General features: G+C 37.7%; 1 protein-coding gene across 2 annotated transcripts in view; it reads right to left on the reverse strand.

Annotated features, from left to right (window-relative positions):
- Window positions 1–2,850: 2,850 nt before the first annotated feature.
- The window catches only part of LOC111160044 (fermitin family member 2), an 88,763-nt gene continuing 66,499 nt past the window's right edge, over window positions 2,851–25,114 (reverse strand). The window contains exons 5-16 of one of the 2 annotated variants that reach the window (XM_022522851.1): window positions 24,468–24,693; window positions 24,029–24,131; window positions 22,477–22,584; window positions 18,875–19,009; window positions 18,115–18,164; window positions 16,595–16,719; window positions 9,861–9,967; window positions 9,503–9,724; window positions 6,972–6,992; window positions 6,032–6,156; window positions 5,582–5,723; window positions 2,851–4,171 (exon numbers count right to left, since the gene is read on the reverse strand). In XM_022522851.1, the coding sequence (XP_022378559.1) occupies window positions 3,998–4,171; window positions 5,582–5,723; window positions 6,032–6,156; window positions 6,972–6,992; window positions 9,503–9,724; window positions 9,861–9,967; window positions 16,595–16,719; window positions 18,115–18,164; window positions 18,875–19,009; window positions 22,477–22,584; window positions 24,029–24,131; window positions 24,468–24,693 (1,538 nt within the window). In that variant the 3' untranslated portion in view covers window positions 2,851–3,997. The remainder of the gene's footprint in view (window positions 4,172–5,581; window positions 5,724–6,031; window positions 6,157–6,971; window positions 6,993–9,502; window positions 9,725–9,860; window positions 9,968–16,594; window positions 16,720–18,114; window positions 18,165–18,874; window positions 19,010–22,476; window positions 22,585–24,028; window positions 24,132–24,467; window positions 24,694–25,114) is intronic. The other variant, XM_022522842.1, reaches the window with a different exon arrangement.

Here is a 25,114-nt window from a genome sequence, read left to right on the forward strand (position 1 = left end):
TCTTTCTCCATTCACTTATCGATGGATACTTGGGTTGTTTCCAGATCTTGGCTGTTATAAATAACGCTGCAACAATTACAGGACGCATATATCTTTTAGAATTAATGTTTTTGTTTTCTTTGGGTAAATACCCAGTAGTGAATATACTGGATCATACAGGATTTCTATTATTCAATTTTTGAGGACCCTCCAGTTAGCTTTGCCACCAATAGTGTATGAGAGGATTCCTTTTTCTCCAAATCCTCGCCAACACTTGTTTCCTTGTCTTTTTGAGTCTAGCCATTCTGAGAGGTGTGAGATACTATCTCGTTGTGGTTTTGATTTGCAAAGACTTTTAACATAAAAAGGGAACAAAAAGTATGGTATACAGAATACAAAAACTATAATCTGCCACACTTGTTTTTTGGCTTGTCTAAGAGCAGAGGGTCAAGGACTGCAAGTGGCTTTTCTTCTATAGTTTGTGTCTCTAGGGGATGGATGTGTTAACTAGATGGTAGAAATCCTTTCAGAATATATTCATATATCAAATCACCATGATGTATGCTTTATTTCTTTTGAGATCATTTACTTGAGAAAAAGTGAGCAACCACAAGCAGGAGGGGTAGAGGGAGGAGAGAGAATCTCAAGGAGACTGCGCTGAGTGTGAAGTCTGACGTAGGGCTTGATCTCACAACCCTGAGATTACAAACTGAGCCGAAACCAAGAGTTAGATATTTAACTATGCCACCCAGGCTCCCTACACTTTAAATATCTTACAACTTTGTCAGCTATGCCTTGGTAAAGCTGAAAAAGAAAAGTTGTCTTTAGGTCCCTGACCTTTGAAGTTCAAGGTTTTGTAAAAAATAATTTGTACCAAGTTAAAATTACTGATTAACTACATCAGCAGGTCTCTAACTTGCTGATTTATGAGAAACAGAGTTGGAAGAGAGCTTGGTTGATCTCCTGTGCCCAGTGCCTTCATGTTCACATGAAACTGAGTCACAAAACAGAAACCTGAAAATGGGTCTCTGGAGGCTCGGGCCAGTCCTTTTCATGGACTGATGTTGTCTCTGTAGAGACCACTACCAGTGGGATTCCTCAAGATTTGTGAAGGGTTTAACACTACTGGGTAGGGAGAAGTAAATCTGGGTTCAACTTTCGAGCTCTGCCTTGGCTATTTTATAGCTTTTAATTTTATATATAGATAGAGAGATATAGATATATATTAATTATAACTGTTACTTTGAACAGGTCACTTGGTCTGAGTCTAGAAAATGAGGATGGATTATATTAATCTTTGGAAGAGGTCATGTATATGAAAGCACCCAGCACACCTCTCAATGCATAGCTGATGTGCAAAAACCATGTCCGTTTCTTCCCTATTAAACTATGCTTTGATTGTAAAAATTCTAATTTGTAATTAATTCCTTGATTTCTAAAATAGCCATGTTCAATGAACAAATATGTGTTAAGTGATCCTATGTTAAGTGATCCTAACCATGAGGCTCAGATCTTGTCCTCAAGGGAGTAATAAATTATTACAGGCAATAACCATTAAGGATGATTGTTCTTAAGTTCCAAAAAGACTAAATTTAGTAGCTGTTCACCGGAATAGAAATTTGGGGGCTATGAGGAAACTTGGAAGTATTCATGGAAGAAAGAACCCTTGAGCTCTTTGTAAAATTTCTAAAACGCCAGAAAGATGGGATTTGGGACAGGTGGGAGACTGGAAGAAAGTCTGCAGAATGACATGGTGGTAGGTGAGTGCAAACCACATCTGGAGAATGTGGGCCGCCCAGTTTGAGAGGTAAGGAGAATGCAGGCTGGCATCCGGATCATAGAAGACCTCTTAGCTCCTGCCTGGGAACTTTGGCTGTTATGCTGTAGTCAACCAGAATCACCAGAGCTGACATAAAGCCAGTGATATGCTGGGGCTGAATTAATTACCAAAATCGCTGGTACAACAAGTGGGGCAAAACACCGAGAAATCAGCAGAGTGGCTATGAGACTCTACAGGACTTGGGTATGCCTTCATCTAAATATGTTTTAGAGCTGAGGTGCCTGGATGGATCAGTTGGTTAGGTGTCTGCCCTTGGCTCAGTTCATGATCTGGGGATCCTGGGATGGAACCCCGCATTGGGCTCCCTGCTCAGCAGAGTCTGCTTCTCCCTCTGCTCCTTACCACACTCATGCTCTCTCTCAAATACATAAAATCTTAAACATAAATATGTTTTCGGGCTCTGTGTAAGTGGGTACCCTGTATTTAAGGCGAGGAAAGGGAATATACTGTTTAATTTTTATTTATTTATTAGTGGGAAGAAGCCCTTATATTTTGGAGTGAGGTTTGTTAGGACTTGACCGTAGAGTACAAAGAAAAGCCATGGAGGATGTGATCTGCTTTGCTTTTAGAGGCTGTGGCTTCATGGCAGGCACAGGACAAGAACCTGAATTCAGGTGTCAGTGATAGCGATGACAAAAGTTTGCCTGAGGGAAAAATCAACAAGACCTGGCCTGATTAAATGCCAGAGCTAAAGGAGAAAACATCCAGGACTGAAGTTTGGCGACAGAATGAGGATGTAATAGTACTAACAACAGGGAGTAAATTCATACATGTGAGTTGTGTTTTTTTTAGACCAGGAGTCAGTTTGCAGTTTCAAACAAATTCGGTCCAAGTCAATAATGTCTTTTCAATGTCATATTTCTGTTTATATTTCTAGTATTTAAATATGAAAAGTGAGGGGGAGAGTGGAAAAATCGACCCTAGAGATTAAGTATCACTCTCTGGTGATACTCTGGAATACCAGCAAGCTGTCCTTCCAACAAAAGGTACAGGCAAAACGTATCAAAAAGGCCAAAGTTCATCAGTTAATTCTATGTAAACAGTAAAGACAAGAAGTACAAAAAGAAACTTAAATAAAAGATTTTGCTTTTATTTAAAATAAAATGCATTTATACAGTCTTTAAACCATGGATTATTGGACAATACTGGTAATCCACCCCTCCTGGCACTCTTTTGGGTTGTGTGAGCTAGGGATTTTCTGACTAGCACCAATGGGGACTGTAACAGCGCAGCGGACGAGAACATGGCCAGTCCAGGCATCAGAGTTAAGGACACTGTGGTAAATCATGACTATAACGAAGTCATTCTTAATTTAGCAGGTATGAAAACTGCATATTATACTTTTAAAAGCATTTAATTAATGCAAAGATGCTACATCTAAGCCATTTGCTAGTTGTGAGTTTTTTTAAAAAACTGTACAATTTTATAAAATTTGTGTTTGTACATTAGTTACACAAAATGCATACTTCATAGACCTTTACTTCATATTGTAATGCAAAAGTTGCATATTTTAGGCAGACGTGAATATGCTGGTGAATACTACAGGTGTTGTAATACAATAGGGTGTAAAAATAAAAACACAAGACATTATACATACATGCTTATTCAAGGACAAAAATGAACCAAGCCTAACGCACTGATAGCATTTTCCTTCAAAGTCGAACAATGACATCATTATTAAGTATCAGGCATCTTTTGTAGGCCTGATTTATTTGGGGATGAGAGTGGGGGATGGAGAATCAATGGCTACCAGAAGTTGGCATTTTTAAAACACAAGATCAAATTAAACATACATTAAAACACGTGCATTAAACATGATAAATAGACTTCATGTAGTTTAAGCCCTGGATAGCTTTAAAGTATATGGCTTGAGTTTCTCAGTTTGGCTAGCTTAAATTAAATCAGTGATGTTTTATTTCTGACTTGTCCACTACTTTAGTTTTCAATTCCTGGCCCTAAGGAATGTGTGCCATATTCAAAGTCCACATATTGTATCATGATAGCAGATTAATAGTCGTGCTTGTTAGTGCACTTATTAACTGGTCTGGTAAGGCAAAAAAGTTTTCATGATAAAATGATAAATTTCAAGCTTACTTTATTAAGCAGCATATAACAAACAACAGCTTTCAAAGTTAAATATTGTTATGGCCATGGAGTTTCATTACACAGTAGCTCTATTCACACCCAACCACTGGTGAGTTTGTAGAACATCTCTTCATCTAAACTCTCATTTTGGTCTTTTGCACGTGTTGAGAGAAATATGTAGCCACCGATGAATTCATGAACCACTTTGCAATCTACTTCAGTACAAATGAAGGACAATCGTACTTCATCTGCAAACTCTACCGTGACCTGGAAACAAAGACCAAGAGCTGTCAGTCCCAGGAAAACTCTGTATGGTTGGGTACAAGCAAAGCTAATGTGCTATTAATGTCTGCCCTCTCACAAAGTACTTGTTGATCCTCAAATTTTTTAAAAAATCCTAAATAGTGCCTTCGATTCCAGAAGAGTAAGTTTATTAGTCCCTCTACCACTCCTTTTTAGTTTTTCATTCTGAAAAGACTGAATGCAAGGGGTTTAAGTCATTATGTTTCCAATGGTCTCTGGTGATTCAATTAGTGAGAAGGTCTCTCTTCAAGGCCTGGGAGAAAACCCATTTCCTGCATTTAATTTAATACTTGCTCAAGACATTTAACCTTTAGGTATTATGTTTGAATACAGGAGCCCCCAGCCCCTTATCCATGGGAAATCTCTGGAACCCCAGTGGATGCCTGAAACCATGGGTAGTACTGAACTCTCTATGTGCTCTGCTTTTTTCCCTTTACATACATACATATGATAAGCTTTACCAATTAGATACTGTAAGAGATTAACAATAGAATTATATTATAATCAAAGTTATGTGAATATGGTCTCTCTCAACATATCTTATTGTACTGTACTCACCCTTGTGATAATGGGAAATGATAAAATGCCAGCGTGACGGGATGAAGGTAAAGGACACAGCAGGCACTGTGACATAGCGTTAGGCCACTATGGACCTTCTAACAATAGGTCAGGAGGAGAGTGTGTCTTCTGCTTCTAGACCGTGGTTAACCACAGATGAGGAGGGACACTACTGTATTTCAGAAATATGAGATTCTATGCAGTAATAGGAACTGATACAACAAACCTGAAGATCCTAAAACATGGCTTATCAGTAAAAGACCATTTATTTTAAATGATATTCACTGTACTTCAAGGCTAGGGACAGCATGATATACAGTAGGAGCTGTGCCAGCTTTTAGAGCCCTGAGCATCTGAGTTTGAATCCTGATTCCATTACCAAGTGTGTGGTCATAGTAATCACAGCCGTCAGGTCTCTAAATGTGAGTGTCCTCATTTGTAAAGCAGGGACAATCCAACCACCCACAAAGCTGTGGTGAGATTAGAAACAGGGTACGAATATAAAAACATCTAGCCATCATAACGGGCACAGAGTAGGCATTCAATAAAAAGTAGCTGCTACGGTGACTGACAGGGATGTACCAGTTCCAGAAAACCACCTTCTAAGCAGATTGTGTTCTTAGAGTTCCAATAACTGGGTTAGTCATGAAATAGGAAAGTTTAAGTGGGAAATGAATAACCAACCAGATTTTATACTGTAAGAGGTGATGATACAAATAATCTAAGAAATTTATCTCCCTTTTTATTCTTAACTTAATGATTCTTAGCAGAAATTAGTGCTCTATGCGCACTCAAAGTAACACTGTTTGAGCTTACCATTTTTATTTCCCAGTTTACGTTCCACTGTTTCATGTTACTGAAACGCCATGTTTTAATTGCATCTCCCGTGCTGGCGTCCATCCGAATCAGTCTGTTGTATGCAATTCCAATAAGTTCTTCTTTTTTTCCTCCCTGGAATCTAGAGTATTAAAAACATAAAAAATGTTTAAAAACATGTTGGGGATAGGAGGACATGTTGCTCTGGTTTTAAGATGTACTCTTTAACTCATGAGAGTAATATTTTCACAGAAGTAAAAACAGAAATCAATCATTTTTAATTTTTAATGTAAAAATTACAATATAGATAATACGTTAAAATATTCTTTACATGTTACTGTAAAATTGCTTAAAGCATCTCTGCAGGTACTTTAAATGTTTAATTGAAGTAGATTAAGTAAAAAAGCACGGATTACTATTTATACACAGGTATTTAGGAGAACCACTGACCTTGCAATAAAGTGTGTGATGCCAAATTCCGGTAAGGACTGCCAAGCTTGAATGAATCTCATCTTGGCTTCAATTAGACTCATCTGAGCTACATTCTGATGGGCCTCCAAGATTCTTGCTGTTATCTAAACATGATTAAACACCACCTTTACCATCAGACAATAGTCTTTCATGGGAGGATCAAGACAAAAAGTAAAAAATTATGTGCCCCACCCCATAATCATGTATCATTAAGAGCTGGAATTGGGAAATTTCTGCAGCTACATTTACGTGTTTTAGTGAACTGATGACTCTTCAAAATAACCCTTGGTAGGGGTGCCTGGGTGGCTCAGTGGACTGAGCCTCTGCCTTCAGATCAGGTCATGATCCCAGGGTCCTGGGATTGAGCCCTGCATCAGGCTCTCTGCTCAGCGGGGAGCCTGCTCCCCCCGACCCCCGCCTGCCTCTCTGTCTACTTGTGATCTCTGTCAAATAAATAAATAAAATCTTTTAAAAAATAAATAAATAACCCTTGGTATATTTCTTCTTAATTTCAGTTTCCATATATCCAGAAACAACAAGTACTATTAGGAGCACATAACTGCCACTCTTGAGGTATATTCCAAGTATACACATATATGTCACTGCTTTTTATAAAAGGGCACGTTCTAAACCTATACATGAGTTTTAAAATTAGCACCAAAACACAATATCAGAATGAACACCTGGAATATAAATTTCTAGCAGGAGTATTTATTATCACCTTTAAAGTACTTGAAACAACTATAATAATTTAAAAATTTTTTCTAAAGGAATCATAGAAAAGTTAACTTTTAAATTATACTCCCTTTGGGACTACTACTCCCACTAAGAGTGGAAGGAAATTAATCTGTAAGAGGGGATTGTGTCTAAAGCTTTAAATATTTTTCTTTTCTTTTTTTGGTTAATATGGAGAACTTACCAAATCTCTTATATAGCCTGGCTGTAGATGGCAATGCGAAGAAAGAAAAAGGAAGCAGAAAGAAAAAAAAAGGCAATCAGAAAAAATGGCAATGAAGCAAAGAAAAAGTTGCGGTAACCTGCAAACCAAAATTCCAGCCAAAAACCATGCAAAAAAAATTACTTTAGGTGGAAACCAAGCAAAGTAATGCAAGCATGAAAATGAAAACAAGGAAGCAGCGATTACTTTCCATTTAGAATACTGAGAAACACTTCATTATTTTAGATTGTTAAGTGTTACTAAAATTATGATAGAAATTTGTAGGGAAAAACAAAGAGCAAATAACATTTCCCTGCTCATTTACCAGTTCTTACTGGTTAGGGTAGGCCTAATGATTTTAGTAGCAAAATCAGAATTAATGTTCAAAAACCTTTAATGTTTTGAGATCGAGTCCAATAATATGACCCATGCACCACTTTTCAGAAATAAGTTGAACGTGTAAGGTAAGTACAGTGACCATACTGTTTCTTTATTTACACAAGAAAAGCAAACCCCTCAATTACCATCTGTTTTTTGCATCCTTTTTCCTGGAAGGGAAAATGGAGAGATGCTATACACTACACTAGGAATGGCGGCTGTAAACATTAGTCTCTCTCAATTTGTATTCACATGGATAAAGCAGAGAACAACTCTTCTCTCTAAAATGTAAAAATCTAGTTTGGGAGTCACAGTCATGTTAAGATATATATAGTAAGTTTCAATAATACATGGTTTTGGGGATTTAAAGTAGATTAAATGTAACAAAATTGTTGGGCCCTGGTAGGAATGAAAGAGCCCATGGCCCACCTCTGTTCCTAGTGGACTCCTGAATGCCACTATATTAGATAGTTGAACGATTACTAAGCACTACATCCAATGACCAGTACAGCACCGGACACACAATAGCAACTACACTTCTGCCTATCAGCACTTCCTAGGTGTCTACGTCCTGGGAACAACTCATAAATCTAGTCACGGAAGGCAAGATTAAGAAAGAATATGCTTCTGATAAGATGTCAACATGGAAGACAAGACTGGAAGAATCCTTAACCACGGACCACACACATACTATTATCCTGCCAGTCAAATATTCACTGTTTCTGTCCACAAGAGAATTTTCACTTGACAATCTAGCTGAGAAATGAGGGACAGAAAACTATCTTTTTTTAAAGTGAAAACGATCATTTGAAAGGCTTCTGAGAAAACAACTCAGGACCTCTGACAACTAAACCAACATTTGGCAATCTTCAGTTACATTTTAAGATCTTTTTTTCCTGATACCTGAAAGTGAAATAAGCTTGCTAAGGTTTGAAATTGTTCCTTGCCTTTGAAGGCAAATGAATCCTCTTTTGGAAACAAGTTTTTTTCTTTAACAATTTTTAAATGAAATAACTAAGGATTAAAAAAAATTAAATTAGTACTTGATTCACTTTCCCTTTTTAACTTACAATCTACATTCCACAAAGCTCCCCAGGGCAGCATTTCCTCCATTCCTTACTACTCCCACATCATTGGACTGTGGGATAAACAGTTTCTATGTAGAAAAATTGTGTAGAGCTTACACAATCTCTGAAACTTAAAGACAAATACTTGGCAATTAAAACTTCTGAACATCTATTTCTAGCTAAGTGATTTCAGACCCATATGATAAACATTATATTTAAAGTTAAGAATTAGTAAGCATTCTGGGTATTTCACTGGGCCCTTTCAGTAATGTTTTAAATTATTCTTTAACAGAGATAAAAATGAAACTAGATAGAAATGAAATATTTATTTGAAAGGTCTTCTTCACCCCCCACCTCAGACTGAAGGCTTTGCCTTTTATGGCATGATGTTTGGTGTAGTGAATACTGGGGGCTATCCCAAGTGAAATTCCCCTGAAAAGAACCTTTCATGTTGTACCGAAGAACCGTTTTCCTAAATAGCAATCCTTTTATGGTATTAATTTCCAGGAAAGGAATTCTAAACAGAGTGAACAAAAGCAGTGAATGTCAACGAAAATTTACCAAACTCCGTCACATCATGCAAATTTTGGTTTAGGTTTTTTACTGTTAAGAAAAAAACAATGTCGAACTGTAGACTATTTCTACCCTTATAAAGTTTATTTCCAAAGCTGGAAAAGTCAATTTCAACAGCAGGAAGAGTTGTTAGAGATTTTGTTGGGAAATGCTGGCTATGCTTTATACCACAATTATAAAAGGAATGAAACCCAAAGCATCCACACGATATTCAATTCCCTGAAAGAACACCTCATTCACAGGGTGATTTCCTTACGTTGTTGTGAGTAAATGCTCCCAACTATTTTACCTCATTATGTGTCCTATTAAAATGAGAAACATTTTTTTAAATGACCAATTTTCAAATGGACTAAAGGCTATCTGCAGCTTATTTTATACTCTGACCACCAGATAAATTATGACTAAAAGTTTTATTTAAGAGGGGAAACTAAATTTAAAGTATGTACAAAATCATAAAACCAGGGGAAAATAGATGAAGTAAAATGAATCAAATACCTGCTTGTTCTTGTACTTTTTTAGATAGCGAGGGGATACCAAACATTCAGGATTTATATCCGTTGTGATCTGCTCTGGTATTAACTGAGGATCTGGGTTTAAATGCTGCATCTTCAGAAAGGAAAGAATATTTTGAACTTCTAAGTTATACGAACTGTCTGCCATGGTTTTGCCTTTGGAGGCTAATCTGCAGGCTGCCATCCAGTGCGCATACTGTTTTTCCTGTTGGAAAATAAATACTGAAATATGAAATGTATCACATGATGGGTCCTATGAGTATAAAATGTAAGGATGGCTGGTCTACTCACTAAGGAATCAAAGAAAAATTGAGGTTTATATTTTTAAATGGAAAACTTACATTGTCACAACGAAGCCAGATTTCATTCATGCCTTCTGCAACTGGAATCAGGAGTTTAATATTGAATTTCTGCCCTGAAATGTTTACATCTGGGGTAACTTCACATCCTAGAATAAAAAAAATATTATAACGGTCAAATTTACTTTTAAGAAATCCCAAGCCAATACAGGCAGCCCTCATTTTATGTTATGTTAACATGCTGAATTTTGCTGTTTTGTAATCGATTAATTGGGAAGAAATTTTTCCGCCCAGTAACTTTGAGGCACAGAGAAGAGTCACATCTAATACAATTTGGGGCCTTCATAAAACTTAATTGAAAAGAGAAGGAAAGGGTCCTATTACAAAGGATATTACCCAAAAACACCATCCCACAAATTTGATATTGTGGGTTTTTGTTTTTGTTTTAAAGATTTATTTATTTGAGAGAGAGAGAGAAAGAGAGAGCCTGACACCACAACCCTGAGATCATGACGCAAGCTGAAACCGAGTCGGATACTCAACCGACTGAGCTGGGCAGGTGCCCTGATACTCTTTAAATATCATTCAGTTCCTCGAACCTTAAATTATCTGGGGTTTTTAAGTTTTTAGATGTATAGGGATATTACAGTGTCTTTCTGTAATTCATGTTTTGATAAGAATAGGTGACTTTTTTTTTTTTTTTTTTTAAAGTAATCTCTCCACCCAACATGGGGCTTGAGCTCTACTGGCCAGATACCCCAAGAATAAATGACTTATGATGCCTTAAAAAAAAAAAACAAAAGAAAAGGCATTGTGTCCGTGGGATTCCTATTTGAGCTGGAGTCCTATATAGGATTCTCCTCAAGGCCCTCCTATCCTCCATGGCAGGAAGAAACCTAATGGCAGGGAGAAGAGAAACAGAGGCTCTCAGGATCCAACTGAATGCTCCTAGGCACATGCCTCTTTCCAAAATTCCAGAGTGCTGAAACACTTAAATATTCACACTTAAAATAACTTCGATTCAGAGGGTGAGCACCTGCACAAAAATGGTTTCTTTAAAACTGTAATTTCTTCATGGATTTGACTCAATTCACAAGTTAACTTTACACGCAATATTTCAGGAGCACATCTACTACAGAAGGTAATCTACACTTACATACTGGGGAAGTCAGTATGAAAATGACTGGTGTTCAGAATTTCACTCGTTTTCAGCAACACACAGATATGGGCTACAAAAAGCCACGTTATCAACTCAGTTAAGCATTAGCTCGTAGCTTCACAGTAGAGAACACAGTTGGACTGAATATGGCGGGAGAACGGCTGTCATAAGCAAGTAGTAACCAGAGTAATGCAGTGTAGTGCAGTTCTGCCATCTGATTTAGGCTTCACACCTTTCTCTGTCACTTCATAATTATTGCCAATTTATTTAACATCTCCCCCCAAAATTTCCTGACCATAAATTCTACCTCAATGGAATGCTGTAAGGACAAATAAGATAATGTACCATGTCAGGCTCTTTAAAGGGTATTCTAATTGTCACCCTCATATGTCTTAAGACCATCAAGTAGGCTTGTAAACTGTTAGGGCCTGTGGTTGCCTTGCTCTTTGTACTGGAGCAACTTCTCTCTGCACAGAGAGTATAAGGAACAAGATAATGAATGTCTATATATCCACCACATAATAAAGACAAATGTTAAAATTGAAGTATTATATTAAAAGAAAAAGAACATTTTAGATAAATGGGAGGTCCTCTTCTCTCTAGAAGCAACTCCTATCATGAATTCGGTAGACTTTCTCCCCCTTTGCTTTCTTTAAAAAATATTAGCTACAGGGACGCCTGGGTGGCTCAGTTGGTTAAGCAGCTGCCTTTGGCTTAGGTCATGATCTCAGGGTCCTGGATGGAGTCCAGGGTCCTGAATCAGGCTCCCTGCTCACCGGGGAGCCTGCTTCTCCTTCTCTGCCTGTACTCTCTCTCTGTCAAATAAATAAATAAAATCTTTTTTAAAAAATTAGCTATAGCATTTAACTATTTCTGTGCAAGGGTTACAAATTATAAGGAAGTTGTGTGGCAATGCATTTAATCTGCAAAGTTAAAATGAGATGTTTGAAGATATGTGATCTTTTACGGACTTTATTAATCATTCAAATGGATTTAATGTGTACAATCCCGTAATAACTAGGCCTCTTTTAAAAATAAAATACTGGGGCGCCTGGCTGACTCAACTGCAGGAATGTGTGACTCTTGATCTCATGGTCATGAGTTTCAGCTCAATGTTGGGTGTGAAGATTGTTTAAATAAATAAACTTTAAAAAAAAAAAAAGTAAAGTAAAATACCAAAAAAAACCCTAGAAAGCTCAGAGAGGCAGAATGGGTAACTCAGGTGCTAGTGTAGGTGGCAGAGGCACTTACGAGGCCACATCTCAGGCCATATTCATTCCATGCCACCTGGGCTGCCTACTTCAATGGCAATATGCCATACTTCACTGTAACCCAATTATGCTTCCTTTGAAACATTCAATGCAAAGAGCCCATTCTAATCACAACCTTCAGTCCTCTCTTCAAACCATCTGAGGGACCCTTTCTGCAGCCCCACAACTTTCTCCCCATCAGCAACATGTTTTCACCTCTTTCTTTTCTTGAGTTCAGCCTGCACACCATTCACCAGGTATCAACCTCCAATTCCCTAGATTCACTGTCTGTCCACTATACTCATTTACCAAAACCTTAACCAGGGATCAATCCAATCATCTAACTTTTACTTGCCTATATTAGGCTGCTGAGCACTCAAAAGGTGGAGAGGGAAGGAAAAAAAAAAAAATCACAAAACCAAGCAGACAGATCTCACTAGAAATTCATGGATTCCCAACTTCAACCAAGCCCTTAAATTTGCAGTCCCTCTGTGTTTTCAAACATTCTCAACAACGTTTATTTCACATCTTCTCAGGCTTCTGATGCCACCCACTCTCAGTGGACAACTTCATCTCTTTTTTCCAAAAAAGCCATGAGTCACAGAGCTTCCTGCTACCATGACTGATAAAGCTAGCTCCCCTCAACTTCCAGAGTGGGAGAGGGATCTCTCCTCTTAAGGCTCTCTTATCCAAGCAAGTTGAGTTTTCTGCCATCCCAGGAGCCTTGCTCCATTAAAAAGATCTTCCTCTCCTGGATACTAGATTTCTTTCTTCCTTTTTATTTCTATTGTGATGTTTCCATCAGCATTTAACTTCCTTGAGTTTCTCCCATCTTAAACCACAAAGTGCCTTTCTCCTCCACCTTATAGCTCTCTCTGCTATTACTGCCCTCTTTCCTCCTTCCTTGTCACAGTAAGGTTCATCAAAAAGCTATCTTTGTTTCCTATTTACTTCTCAGTGACTGTACTTCGGCTCCCATATTCAAAAGGCCACTGATATCTGCTGAATCTGTTATTCATCAAGGCCACTAAACACCTCCAATGGGGCTAAATGCTATGGAGGCTTAACACTCTTTATTTTTCTATAGCACCTGACGCTGTTGACTATTGTCTTTTTGGCAATAACTTTTACCTTGGCTCCCACCATACCTCATTTCCATGGTCTTCATAAGCATTTGCTGTTTCCCTTGCAAGCTCCTCTTCCTCTCATCTGCCTTGTACCTCAAACATGGGTGTCCTGCAGGGTTCTATTCTTAGCCTTTTCATATTACAGACAACTGTTCTTAGGTGGCATTTACAATCCTGAAACAGCTACCATCATTATCAGCAGTGCAGATCTCCCATGATCCAATGGCCTACAGAGTATCTTCCACAGAAATCCCACAGGTACCTCACCTTTAAAATAACCCAAAATTAAACTCATCATCTTTCTTCCCAAACTCAGCTCTTCTACATTCTCAACCCTATTCACCCAACTGCACAAGTCCCTCCCCATTAGCCTCTCCCAAGTCAATCACCAGGCTGCTGACTGTGCCTCCTCAGGGCCCTCTGAATCAGTACCCTTTTCCCCACCTATATTGACCTCCTTAATCTGGATCACAGTTTAGAGTGATCTAAATTACTCCTCTATACCATAGCCAATATAAATAGGATGGATCCTGTCATTTTCATGTTAATAATCTTAGTGGCACTTCATTGCTGCCAGTGTAAAAAACAATCTCCTTAATATTTTTATCCCCTTAATTCCTGCCAATTTCTTCTGCTATTATCACTCATCTTAGTAAGAATCAGATTCAACACCCACTACAGAAGTATTCATCCTCCCCCTTGAACTCTACATTCCAGCAGCACAAACCCCATTTGCTCATGCTTTTCTCCAGGCTTTTCTCCACAACAGTCTCTGCCTGGACTCACCTTTCTTCCATGGACCTCAAGTTAGAGCTTGGATCTAACTCTGGCGTTATTTCCCTCACGAAGTCTATCCTAATTCTCTCCATAGTCACTGAACACTGACAGAGCAAGCACCCTTACCCGCTTTGCTCTTCCTTAGACCTATTATTTCCTTTTTAAAGTACTATTGTCCAAATTGTAACTCTCTATCTCCCCCAACATACTCTAAACCCCTTGAGGGGTGGGACTGTCATCTGTTCTTGCTCAAGTCTCTAGTATCCAGCACAGTTCACAGCACAGGAATTCACTCAGTATTTGCTGAACTGAATTTTTTACAACTTTGCATTTTAGATGTCCAAAGGCCATAGAGAACATCTAGTCCAACACTCTCATTTCTTAGGGGAAGTTACTGAGGTCCAATGGCTATTTTTCTAAAATCATGGGGCTTATTTAATAGCAGAGCAAAAGTGCTCTTTTGGGTGGACCTGGAAGAGGCAGCACATCACAAGCCATTCTCCATACCAGGACTTGACTTCTAAGTCACAAGAGAGAAGGTTAAGGATGTAATAGGGACAGAAAAGCCAGGGCCCAGAAGATAGATCTAGTCTATAGATCAAGAGTAGATAACCTGGGCTGGTCCTGGACAACTTAACAAGAGAAGCAAGAACAAAGCTGCAATGGATTCTAACAGTAACAAATAATGAGAGAGCTCCAAAAATTAAACCCATGGATCTTATGAAAGAAAGGCAGTGAGCCCAATTAAAATTTTTAGGAAAAGTACAGAATTCTAACACATGGGCATATCAATCTTCTACCCAGGACAGAGATTTCCCATTTTTTAAAACAACAATTCAGAGGATTACTGGGCAGAATACAGATTTGGACATTTTGTTGAAATATACTAAAAATATCCTAATGTACTATGTAGAAAGGAAAATTAAATAGATCAAGGAAAGCACCCCTGTATTTTAAGCAAGAAATTATTTTGGGAATCATTTTTGTGAATGAATCAGGGGTCCCCTCTTTGGGTACTTTTGTTCAAATAGGGGTATTTTTAGTTAGAAAGACATATGGCTTTACATATAATCATAAATGTACATGCAAAATGTAACCCAAAGGAGAAATGGGCTGGGCCGATAGGAATTAACTCCCTGAACACCACCCTCATGACTGGCCTGCCAAAGGAAGTGCAAACCTCGCTACCACCGAGAGGCTGGGAAACCCAGAGGCTGCCCCTGCAGCTCCAGAGCCCAGAAGCACCTTGTTCCTTTCTCAATTCTGTCTCTCTAGCCCCTTAACTTAATCAGGATTCAAGTCTCAACATGAATGTTTATCTGATTGGAATCAAAATCTCACTGGAAATCAGTCCAGAAAATGTATTTTCGTTTCTGGCCTTTGCTGTAAAGAGTGTGAACGGTGAGATGCCAATCTACTGCATCCTCCATCTAGCACGCTGGTGCCAAGGGGGTAGTGAGTGTACTTCTCACTGCAAGTGAGCCAGGTGCTTTTAGTGAATATGCCCACAAGTGAAGGGCTCATCAACACTCTTCAAGACCCTGTAGAAAAACTGCGGCATGAAGCAGCAAGATGTCCTTTAGCTGAAGAAGAACCAGACCAACCTGGACAGGAAATTCTCCCTCTGCCTGAACCACTGCATCAATCAGATAAAGGAGGTGAAGGAGCAGTGTGAAGAACCAATGAAGTCACCCAAATGGCAAATGAAATGGGGAAACAATAAAAGACCAGAGCCAGTAGCTCTGAGGCCCTAGCCAGGATCAGCCCAGGCCATAGGAAGCAAGTTTGCCATAAGGGAGTGGAAATGTGTCCAATAACATGTGCCCCTAGTGACAGCTCTAGATTTGAAGAGACAAGAGGAAACCAATGACATTAAGGTTGTCAGCTAGGAGGAGCCTCTGAGGGGTATCCTGGGGCTACCGCAGAGGCCAAATCAAGAGCTGAATGTTGAACAATAATGTGCAGGGAAGAGTTACTGCGGGAGAGGAAGAACTTAGCCAAACCCCACGTGCATGCTACCCTAGTGTTGAGCCAAAAAAGAGGCTGGGGAACATGAGAGGGACAAGTTTGTCATCAGGGAAAGTCAGAAAGAGTAGGATGCTGATGAGGAAGGGAGAAGCCAGGAAAAACAGAGGAGAGGACAACATGGGTGAGACTGAAGAAAACCTGAATGTCCCAATGCTGAAGATGAGAAAAGAGAACCATAAATTTAGCTGAGAAGAAAAGTGGTATCACTTCAAATGAGGATGCCACAAAGGCATTACAACAAAATATTCATGTGAAATATTCAAAATTATGACAAAAACATACAAGAGAAAAGCGAAGAATCTAGACCGAAAATAGTAACCAAAGAAGTAATGAATCTGCTGAAAAACTACCCCCCGCCCAGCAAAGTGAAGTTTATTGACTATTAGCCAAGAGAAATTTCTCCATCAACACTAGTATTTCCAAGGCTTTCCTTACCTCTTAGGTTCATCTGATGAGCTGGTGTGCCGCTGGATTCTTCTCTGCTCTTATAGCAAGAAATAGATGTATCTTTAAAGGTGCACCAATATTGCTTGTAGCCTTTTAGAGTCAGCTTTTTTGGCCTACGTGTCAAACAGAATTAACAGAAAAAACTTTTGAAATAACTTTATCAATAGTATCAGCAGCGACGTTTCACATCATTAAGTCTATGGCCAAGTTGTACGTATGTTGAACTCAGTTTCCTGGGGCCACCATGTTACACTCAACATTGCTGTTACTGGATTTGCCTCTTCGTGATCAATCTATTCAGGAATCTCTCACAAAGAATGAGTGGGCAGAGGACAAAGACAAGGAGGGCCAGCATTCTAATATTTCTGTCAGTGGCAGCCATCTCTATCACTAGCAGGTCACATGGAAAGGACAAGAAAGGTGAAGTAAATGTCACCAACGGGAAGGCTCCTAGGTCCTATAATCACCAGCAGGTTCTTGGGTGTGTGCAGGGCTGCCTTTGGGGCCTCTCTGGACAAGCAGGTGCACCTAGCATAACTAAAGTGCAGGAAGTGCTTTTTTGTCTCCGATATATCTGAGTGGTGCTTCATCTTGCCACCCCGATGCCAAACACAAAGGAAACAGAGCAGTCATAATGGAGAGCAGGTAAGGAAACGTGTGTAATGGGAGGAGAAAGTGGTAGGGAGCTGCATCTGAAATCTTGCCCCTATCTCAGAAATGGTCTATGTGGGGAGCTGTTCTAGGTTTAGCTACAGTATATGGTTTATTCCATAATGGCTTTTCATCTTATAGTCCAAGTCACTTCCTCTCCTCTTTGCCCTCTCTGCTTTAATGCCTAGTTCTCGACTGGATTACACCTAGATTGATAAAAGCCTAGATAAGATACACTGGAACCTTATTATAAAATGTCCCATGAACAAATGAATAAAATGCAATAGAATCTGGGGCTCTGAACAAGGAAATAACCACTGGCAGTAACAGTTCATTAAGTCCTGCTTTCCTTCACCCAGAGGGGATGAAAGCCCCTGAAATGCCACTGTACAACTCAATCTACACAATGCAATCTAGGCTACACAGTCTTTGTTTTTACCCTTTAAGAAAAATGTTTATCAGAAAAAAACAAGTTCGTGAATACTGCAGTTTTAATTTGGTAAAGATCGTTGTTTTCTCTTATAATTTAGTGTTTCTCTAACTGGTAAATGCTTTTACAGATGCATTTCCTAAATTTACAATAAATTTCAATAATGTGAACAAGAGGGGCGCCTGGGTGGCTCAGTGGGTTAAAGCCTCTGCCTTCGGCTCAGGTCATGATCCCAGGGTCCTGGGATCGGGCTCTCTGCTCAGCAGGGAGCCTGCTTCCTCCTCTCTCTCTGCCTGCCTCTCTGCCTACTTGTGATCTCTGTCAAATAAATAAATAAAATCTAGAAAAAAAAATAATGTGAACAAGATTATAAAATTGATATTTATCATTCATTAATATTTGGAATCCCTCCCCATTTTGTACTTACTTAAAAACTTTAATATAGTCAGCAAGTTCAGGAATAGAAGTGATGTCACCCTAGGGAAAGAATTAAATCAGTTTTTCCTGATTTTTCTTGAAATTCAAAACTCTAATGTTTAATATCTAATACCAAGTATCAGCTTATTCAATAAGCAAAATTATATAGAGATTATGAAGGTTTTAAAGTTATAATCATATGGTCATAAATTACAAAGCATTTTCAAATGGCATAAAAAGCTAATAAAAGATGTGATCAAAATGGCAGTTCATATAACCTTTAAGAACATATTATTGATTCTAATTCAGCTAAAACTGTTTGTATCTGCTTATGGGAATTCTGCAAAATCCTAAGAGCCCTGAGGTGTTTCTTCTGTAATAACTAATTCCTAAGCTTTAAAACCAAACTTAGTATTCAAAAATTTTCCTGAGATTTTTCTTTTCTTTCTATAATATTTCAAATATGCAGCTCACTAAATCAATTTTACTAGGACTTGAAACTACTTTTCACTCTGCAGAAATGTTTTCCCACTGCTTACTGAGAGAATGGGTACATATCACAAGCTCTAACTTTACTGTATTGGAAGCACTGGAGACTAGAACAATACTAATTTTACAATTTTCCCTGAAAAGTTCCTGAAAAGTCAATACCTGTATTCTCTAAAGCATGAAATATTTCTCCATATCCACCCAATATTTATGAGAACCTAAATCCACAAAAAGATAAGCATCAATTCCAACTAAACTAGTAGGAATTAGATTTACCCTACCAAAATTGTTGATGTTTTCCCCCCTTCCAAAGTGATCTCCAGGTCTGAAAGGGCAGCATCAACTTCGTCCACTTCTTTGTCACTGTTGTTCAAATGATTCTCTGATGTCATGATTGACAGCTTATTGATGTGATACTGAAAACAGAAATGATATTTCATTTAAATGACTATTCTAACTTTAGTAAACCTATAAAATGAGATTACTACCTACATCTATATTGAATGCTTTCCATCACCTAACTTGAGAAGATGAAAGAACTAAAAATGATAGGAAAGAACTAGAATGATAGGAAAATAAATGGCATCTGAAATCAGTGTCCTAAATATCCTAATAAATATTTATCCAAAAGAAGTAGGTCTTTGGACGTATAAAACTGAATTTAATTTGGGAAGCCCTAGAACTTAAGAGTTAACATGTCCTCCACTAAGCTCCACATGAGCAGAGACTCTTTTTACTGGTCCCCTCCTGGCCCCACACAGCTTTCCCTGTGTCTAGAACAGGTCCTAAAAGCAATGAATACTGACTGAATTAACAGAATATGCATAAGGTCTTTTGTAAAAATGGATTAACACTGATTACCTTATATTAATTACTACTACTACCCAGGAGAGGAAAATTAGTTTTCAGTGTTAGGCTAAAGCTCCCCTCTCCACCACCCCCCATCCCCACCTCAATTCAATGCTGAAAACATAACCAGAGGAAGATATTTATATTCTCAGTTATGTAAGAATAAGATTGATTACATTTATATGTGAATATATACACTCATATATTTACATGTGTATGTATACACAATGAGTAGTGATAAACACTCCTACATGTAGATAGAAAAAATCTTTGCATATAGAATAATGATTTTAAATATACTTAGTTTAAAGTCACTTAGAACATATACTAATAATTAGAGTTTGATGCTTAACCTTACAGAGGTTTCACACAAAGGTAAGCAGAACTTTTAAATCACTTAATCAGTTACCTTTCAAAACATTAAACAGCATTCCAAATTTCTGAAGTATTCATTCACTGAATACAGTCTATTCATGGGGAACACTGAATCAACTAATCTGGGGCCAACTGTCAGCGTTCCTCTATACTTTAAGACCTAGTGAATTGGTAATGAATAGTCTCTAGCTAAACCTTCAGTTGTGTTAAAGTAAGTGACAGAAACTTCCATGTTCACAAATCATGGAGAACGAGGTAGGCTGAGACCCTTAGTCACCTCACATGTCAGAGTAATAACATTAAGAATCATGAAGAGAGTGATGCCTAGGTAGCTCAGTGGGTTAAAGCCTCTGCTTTTGGCTTGGGTCATGATCTCAGGGTCCTGGGATCGAGCCCCACATCAGGCTCTCTGCACAGCAGGGAGCCTGCCTCTCTGCCTGCCTGTGATCTCTGTCAAGTAAATAAATAAAATCTTAAAAAACAAACAAAAAAAAAAAGAATCATGAAGAGAGTTGTTTAAAAATACAGATTCTTAAGTTCATCCCCAGAGATTTTGATTCAGTACATCTGAGGTCCAGCCCAGAGTCCGCATTTTTATTAAGTGACTCAGGTGATTGTGATGCAAAGTCCTTAGAAGTTATCCAGGAAAAACCTGGCTATGAATGGGACTGGTCTTAAAATCCAGCTCTGCTTTCAGAGGTGCATGGGACATCTATGAAATGTTACAATACAGACTTAGACGTAACCGCTTTAAAATCAGTGCTCTTAACCTTTCTATTTTTTTATCCATACCTTCTTACTTTTAATTATTTGTTTCTTTTTACTACTGTAGATTTATGTCACACAAGGAAACAGAAGCCCCAAGGAGAAAATAATTCAGTGTAGGTTATGCCAGAGATAAAAATACCAGGCATTTCCATGCCATTTTTTCAAACTCCCCCCTACCCCTTATGGTACTGGATGGATTTCTAGAGCCTTCGGGTCAGTCTCTGGGAAGGCTTCTAAGAACTCAGGAGATTTTTAGTTCAGAATTCTCTCACTAAATCTAGATTCTAAAATGGTTCGGCAAAGTTATGTTTTGGGACATTCAGTTTCCACAGATTAAAATACATGGTTTCTGAGGCGTTTTCTACTGCCCTAAAATGGAATACCTACAATACACTGGGTCGGGGAAAGCTACAAAATAATCCATTTCTGTAAAAATACAATTATGTGTATATTTGACCCTTGGACAACATGGGGGTTAGGGGCGCTGACTCTCCTAAAACTTTACTAATAGCCTGCTCTTGACTAAAACCTATGTTATTTTACTAGAGGGGACAGCAGTAATGAAGTGGACAATTTTTTAATAAGCACTACTGTAATTCTGAAAAAGCTGATGCACAAGAACTACTTTTGGGATAACATGGTTTAAGGAAAACATAAACAGTCAATTAACACATATATTCCATACGTGTTATATTCATTCTTACAATAAAGCTAGAGAAAAGAAAATATTAGGAAAATCATAAGGAAAATACATTTACTGTACTATATTTATAAAATCATTTTTATAGTGAAAGCTTTTTTTTCCTCTTTTCTTTTTTTAAAGATTTTATTCATTTGAGAGGGAGGGGAAGAGAGAGCAGGAGTGGGGTGGAGTGGGGCTCAGGAAGAAGAGGAGGAGGCTCCCTGGCTCCCTGCTGAGCAGGGAGCCCCATGAGGCTCAATCCCAGGACCTAGATCATGATCTGAGCCAAAGGCAGCCCCTTAACCGACTGAGCCACCCAGGAGCCCCAACAGTGAAAGGCTTTGATCTGAGATCATGATCTGAGCCAAAGGCAGCCCCCCTTAACCAACTGAGCCACTCAGGAGCCCCAACAGTGAAAGCCTTTCATAACTGGCAACTCTGCTTCCTGTACTTAACACCAATTTTGTTAGGACTTTAGGCAAAACCAGAATTCTACCATAATCTGAGAACATTCACTAAAGTCTCACTAAACAAGAATGACTGGTGTAGTGGTCAGCTGCATGCATCACAGTGTCTCTAAAAATGCAGACTTGTGGGTGCCACCCTATGTTATTTTACTAAAGGGGACAGCAATAATGAAATGACAGTCTTTTAATAACCACTACTGTAATTCTGGAAAAGCTGATATGCAAGAATCACTTCTGGGATAACACTGGTTTAATCTAAGGAAAACATTAGCTATCTACTTCTTAAGGATTATTCTAAAAATTTGTTTAGTTTCAGTAAACTTAACATTTTATCACCTTTAAAATGTATTATTTTTGTTATAGCCATTTGAAAAATATTATCATCCACAGCTACTTAGGAAATTATGCAATTAAAAGCTTCATTTTAGAAATCTGATTTGCAATAAAGAGCTTATTTCAAAGGGAAAACTGGGTAGTTTTAAGCTAATACATATCTGGGGATGGGAGGATATTTTTCTGCTATAGGATACAGAAAAATAACTATCAAGTATACCATTAAACTCTTAGGTTAAAAAAAGTTAAATTCATGTACTTATTTTGTCTTCTAAGTGTACTCAATTTCTACATAACAAAAAAGTAAACACTATCAAAATGCTACTGAAATTACAGTGCTATGTTACTATTTAGAAATAATTCCCTACCCTTTCCCTTGAAAAGTCCCATTTACCAATACTCTTACTACCTGCAAGGCTGCAAACATCATCATTTCTTCTTCTGTGCACTCAATTTCTTCTAGGAGAATAGCCCATTTGCCCTGCTCATAAAGCTGATTGATTCGGATTGCATCATACTGCAGCAAAAGAGACACAGTCCTTTTGTAATACACTACCTTTAACATAACACAAAGTCTGAAAACTGAATATTCACTTTCAAAGCCTCACAAAGTTCTAATATACATTTTTTCTGGGATTTTTATTCAGTATCAAATACTCAATAATAAAGAGACCTACAGGGTGAGGTATATCTATATATACCCACATCTAATTTTCCATTAAAAATGACAGTTAAAACCAAATTATTATTATTTAGTATTAGAAATAAGATTCTGTATGTTATTTTAGAGGGAAATAATCATTAGATATTACAGAGCTTGTAACAAAATGAAAACAACATGAAAGACATTTAAAATAAGGAAAGAGTGACTGCTTTTCAGTTTCTTATTGCAACCTGTCACACTAAAATGTTATGATCAGAGAGTTAATTATTTCAGGGAACATCTTGCCCCCTATGGAAAAGCATACTTAGACCAAGACTTAGGTCCTTGGAAACAGTAATTCTTTTAAGAATCTGAAATACAAAGTATATATATATATATGTACCTTGTGGTAAAGATTTATTTATATGTTACTGAATTATCCATTTAGTTATTAATAAAAATTAATAGTAATGTCTTAACAATACTATTTTAGACTGTTAACAAAACATACAGCATCTCCCTTCCCCAGCAAATATAACTATGTTCCCAAAACAGCACTGGTTTTACTAAAATGAGACATGATATGGCCTGAAAGGTATTAAGATTATTTTCTGTAGTTCTAAATTACACACTTTACTGTTACAAAAAGAATAACCTAAGTACATAATAAAAATGTTAAGTATATACATTAAAATCTAGACATGAAAGGTAAGAATCAGTCAAGAGAGGTTTACCCCCCAAGGATGATAAATAAGGAAGCAAAAGATCCAAATCTCTGTGCCATGTGTTTTCTAGGGAATATACTCTATTTCATAGCAAATTTAACTATTCTCAGAAAAGCACAGATGATGCAGTCATTTGATAAAAACATAATGTTTGCCTATTAAATATGAAGAAACATAGACTTAGAGGAATTTTTCTTTGAAGCCACATCTGATTTATAATTAGAAATGTGAAAGTCATCGAAAAGGTACTATTTCATAGAACTCTTTTACCAAAAACACAGCTAAAGAGAGGTGTAAAAAAATTGCTAAAACTAACTTTACCAATTCTATAGTACCAAGCTACTGCATTTAAAATACAAATCAACCAAAAATTCAATTATTTTAACACAAAAGAACATGGTTTAATTATGCTTTCAACCTATTAACACAACAGACTTATTTCAAATACAGATGCCTTTGTCTAAAGCTTGGGTTTTGAATATTATTCAGACTTGCTATATACAAATGATTCCTTATCCCAACACCAGGTAACAACATCCAAATGAACAAAACAAAAAGGAAAAAAAGAAGAGATCCCTCTAAACCCTCGGTACCTTTGGATTCAAATCAAAAAAGCTGTAATACTTGAATCGGAGAAGGAGGGCCTCATTTTCCTTCACATCTTGTTCCATAAGAGATCTTGAGGAATCAAGCCACCTGGACAAATTAACAAGAGCAGTGGAACAACGCAAGAAAAAAATTAATAAAATATTTCTACCTCTAGTTGGGGAAAGAAATTCTTCAATGTATCTATATTTTATCTTTTTAAAAGATTTATTTATTGAAAGACAGAGCACATACACAAGCAGGGGGAGGGGCAGAGGACCAGGGGGAGAGCATCTCAAGCAGACTCGGCACTGAGCATGGTGTCCAACAAGGGTCTTGATCCCACAACCGAAGAGATCCTGACCCAAGCCAAACTCAAAACTCAGACACTTAACCAACTGAACCATACCCAGGTACCCCTCAATGTATCTCTATTTTAAAACTTACCCTTGGTTGATTTTCGCTTTGTCAAGAAGTGCCTGAGGCTTAAACATTTTCGCCAAAATTTCCGGTGATGTGATTGGCTGACTGACAGCAAGTATCCCAGGGTTGCCTTCTGACAAAGCACTGTCACCGAACCAAGCAGAAGTTGGTGACAAGGGGCTTCCATCATGAGCATCATAAGTGGGGGTCATTGTTTTACTATAAAGTCCTGGGCTTGAATATATACTTCCTAATAAATAATATAAAAAATGGGTAGTAAGTATGAATAAAGTACAGAATCTTGGTTTTCAAAAATACATGCTATATAAAGCAAATTGTGAAACAAAAGCTTCATTCTCGAAGGAAAGCTTTAGTACATTATTTTACCTCTCTTGAAAACATGTAAAAATTAACTTTAACTCTATTTGTATAACATTAGAACATATAATAACAAGGTCAAAAGAATATAAGTTGGCAGAAATTCTGGGGGGAAAAAAATCAGTTCAAGGGAATTAGAAGATAAGTTAAAGATATAGCTGAAGCAGACAGACCAAGTTTTTGTTTTTAATTGTGGCAAGGCTCACCTTTCAGAGGGCCAATGTAAAGAACATCAGTGCCTATAGGAAAGGAGAGAAAGGAATTCAGAAGGTAAAGGAAAGGTAACAATAGAA

Source organism: Enhydra lutris, unplaced genomic scaffold (genome assembly GCF_002288905.1).
Source record: "Enhydra lutris kenyoni isolate GAN:26980312 unplaced genomic scaffold, ASM228890v2 scaffoldscaffold4, whole genome shotgun sequence".
NCBI classification, from domain to species: domain Eukaryota; kingdom Metazoa; phylum Chordata; class Mammalia; order Carnivora; family Mustelidae; genus Enhydra; species Enhydra lutris.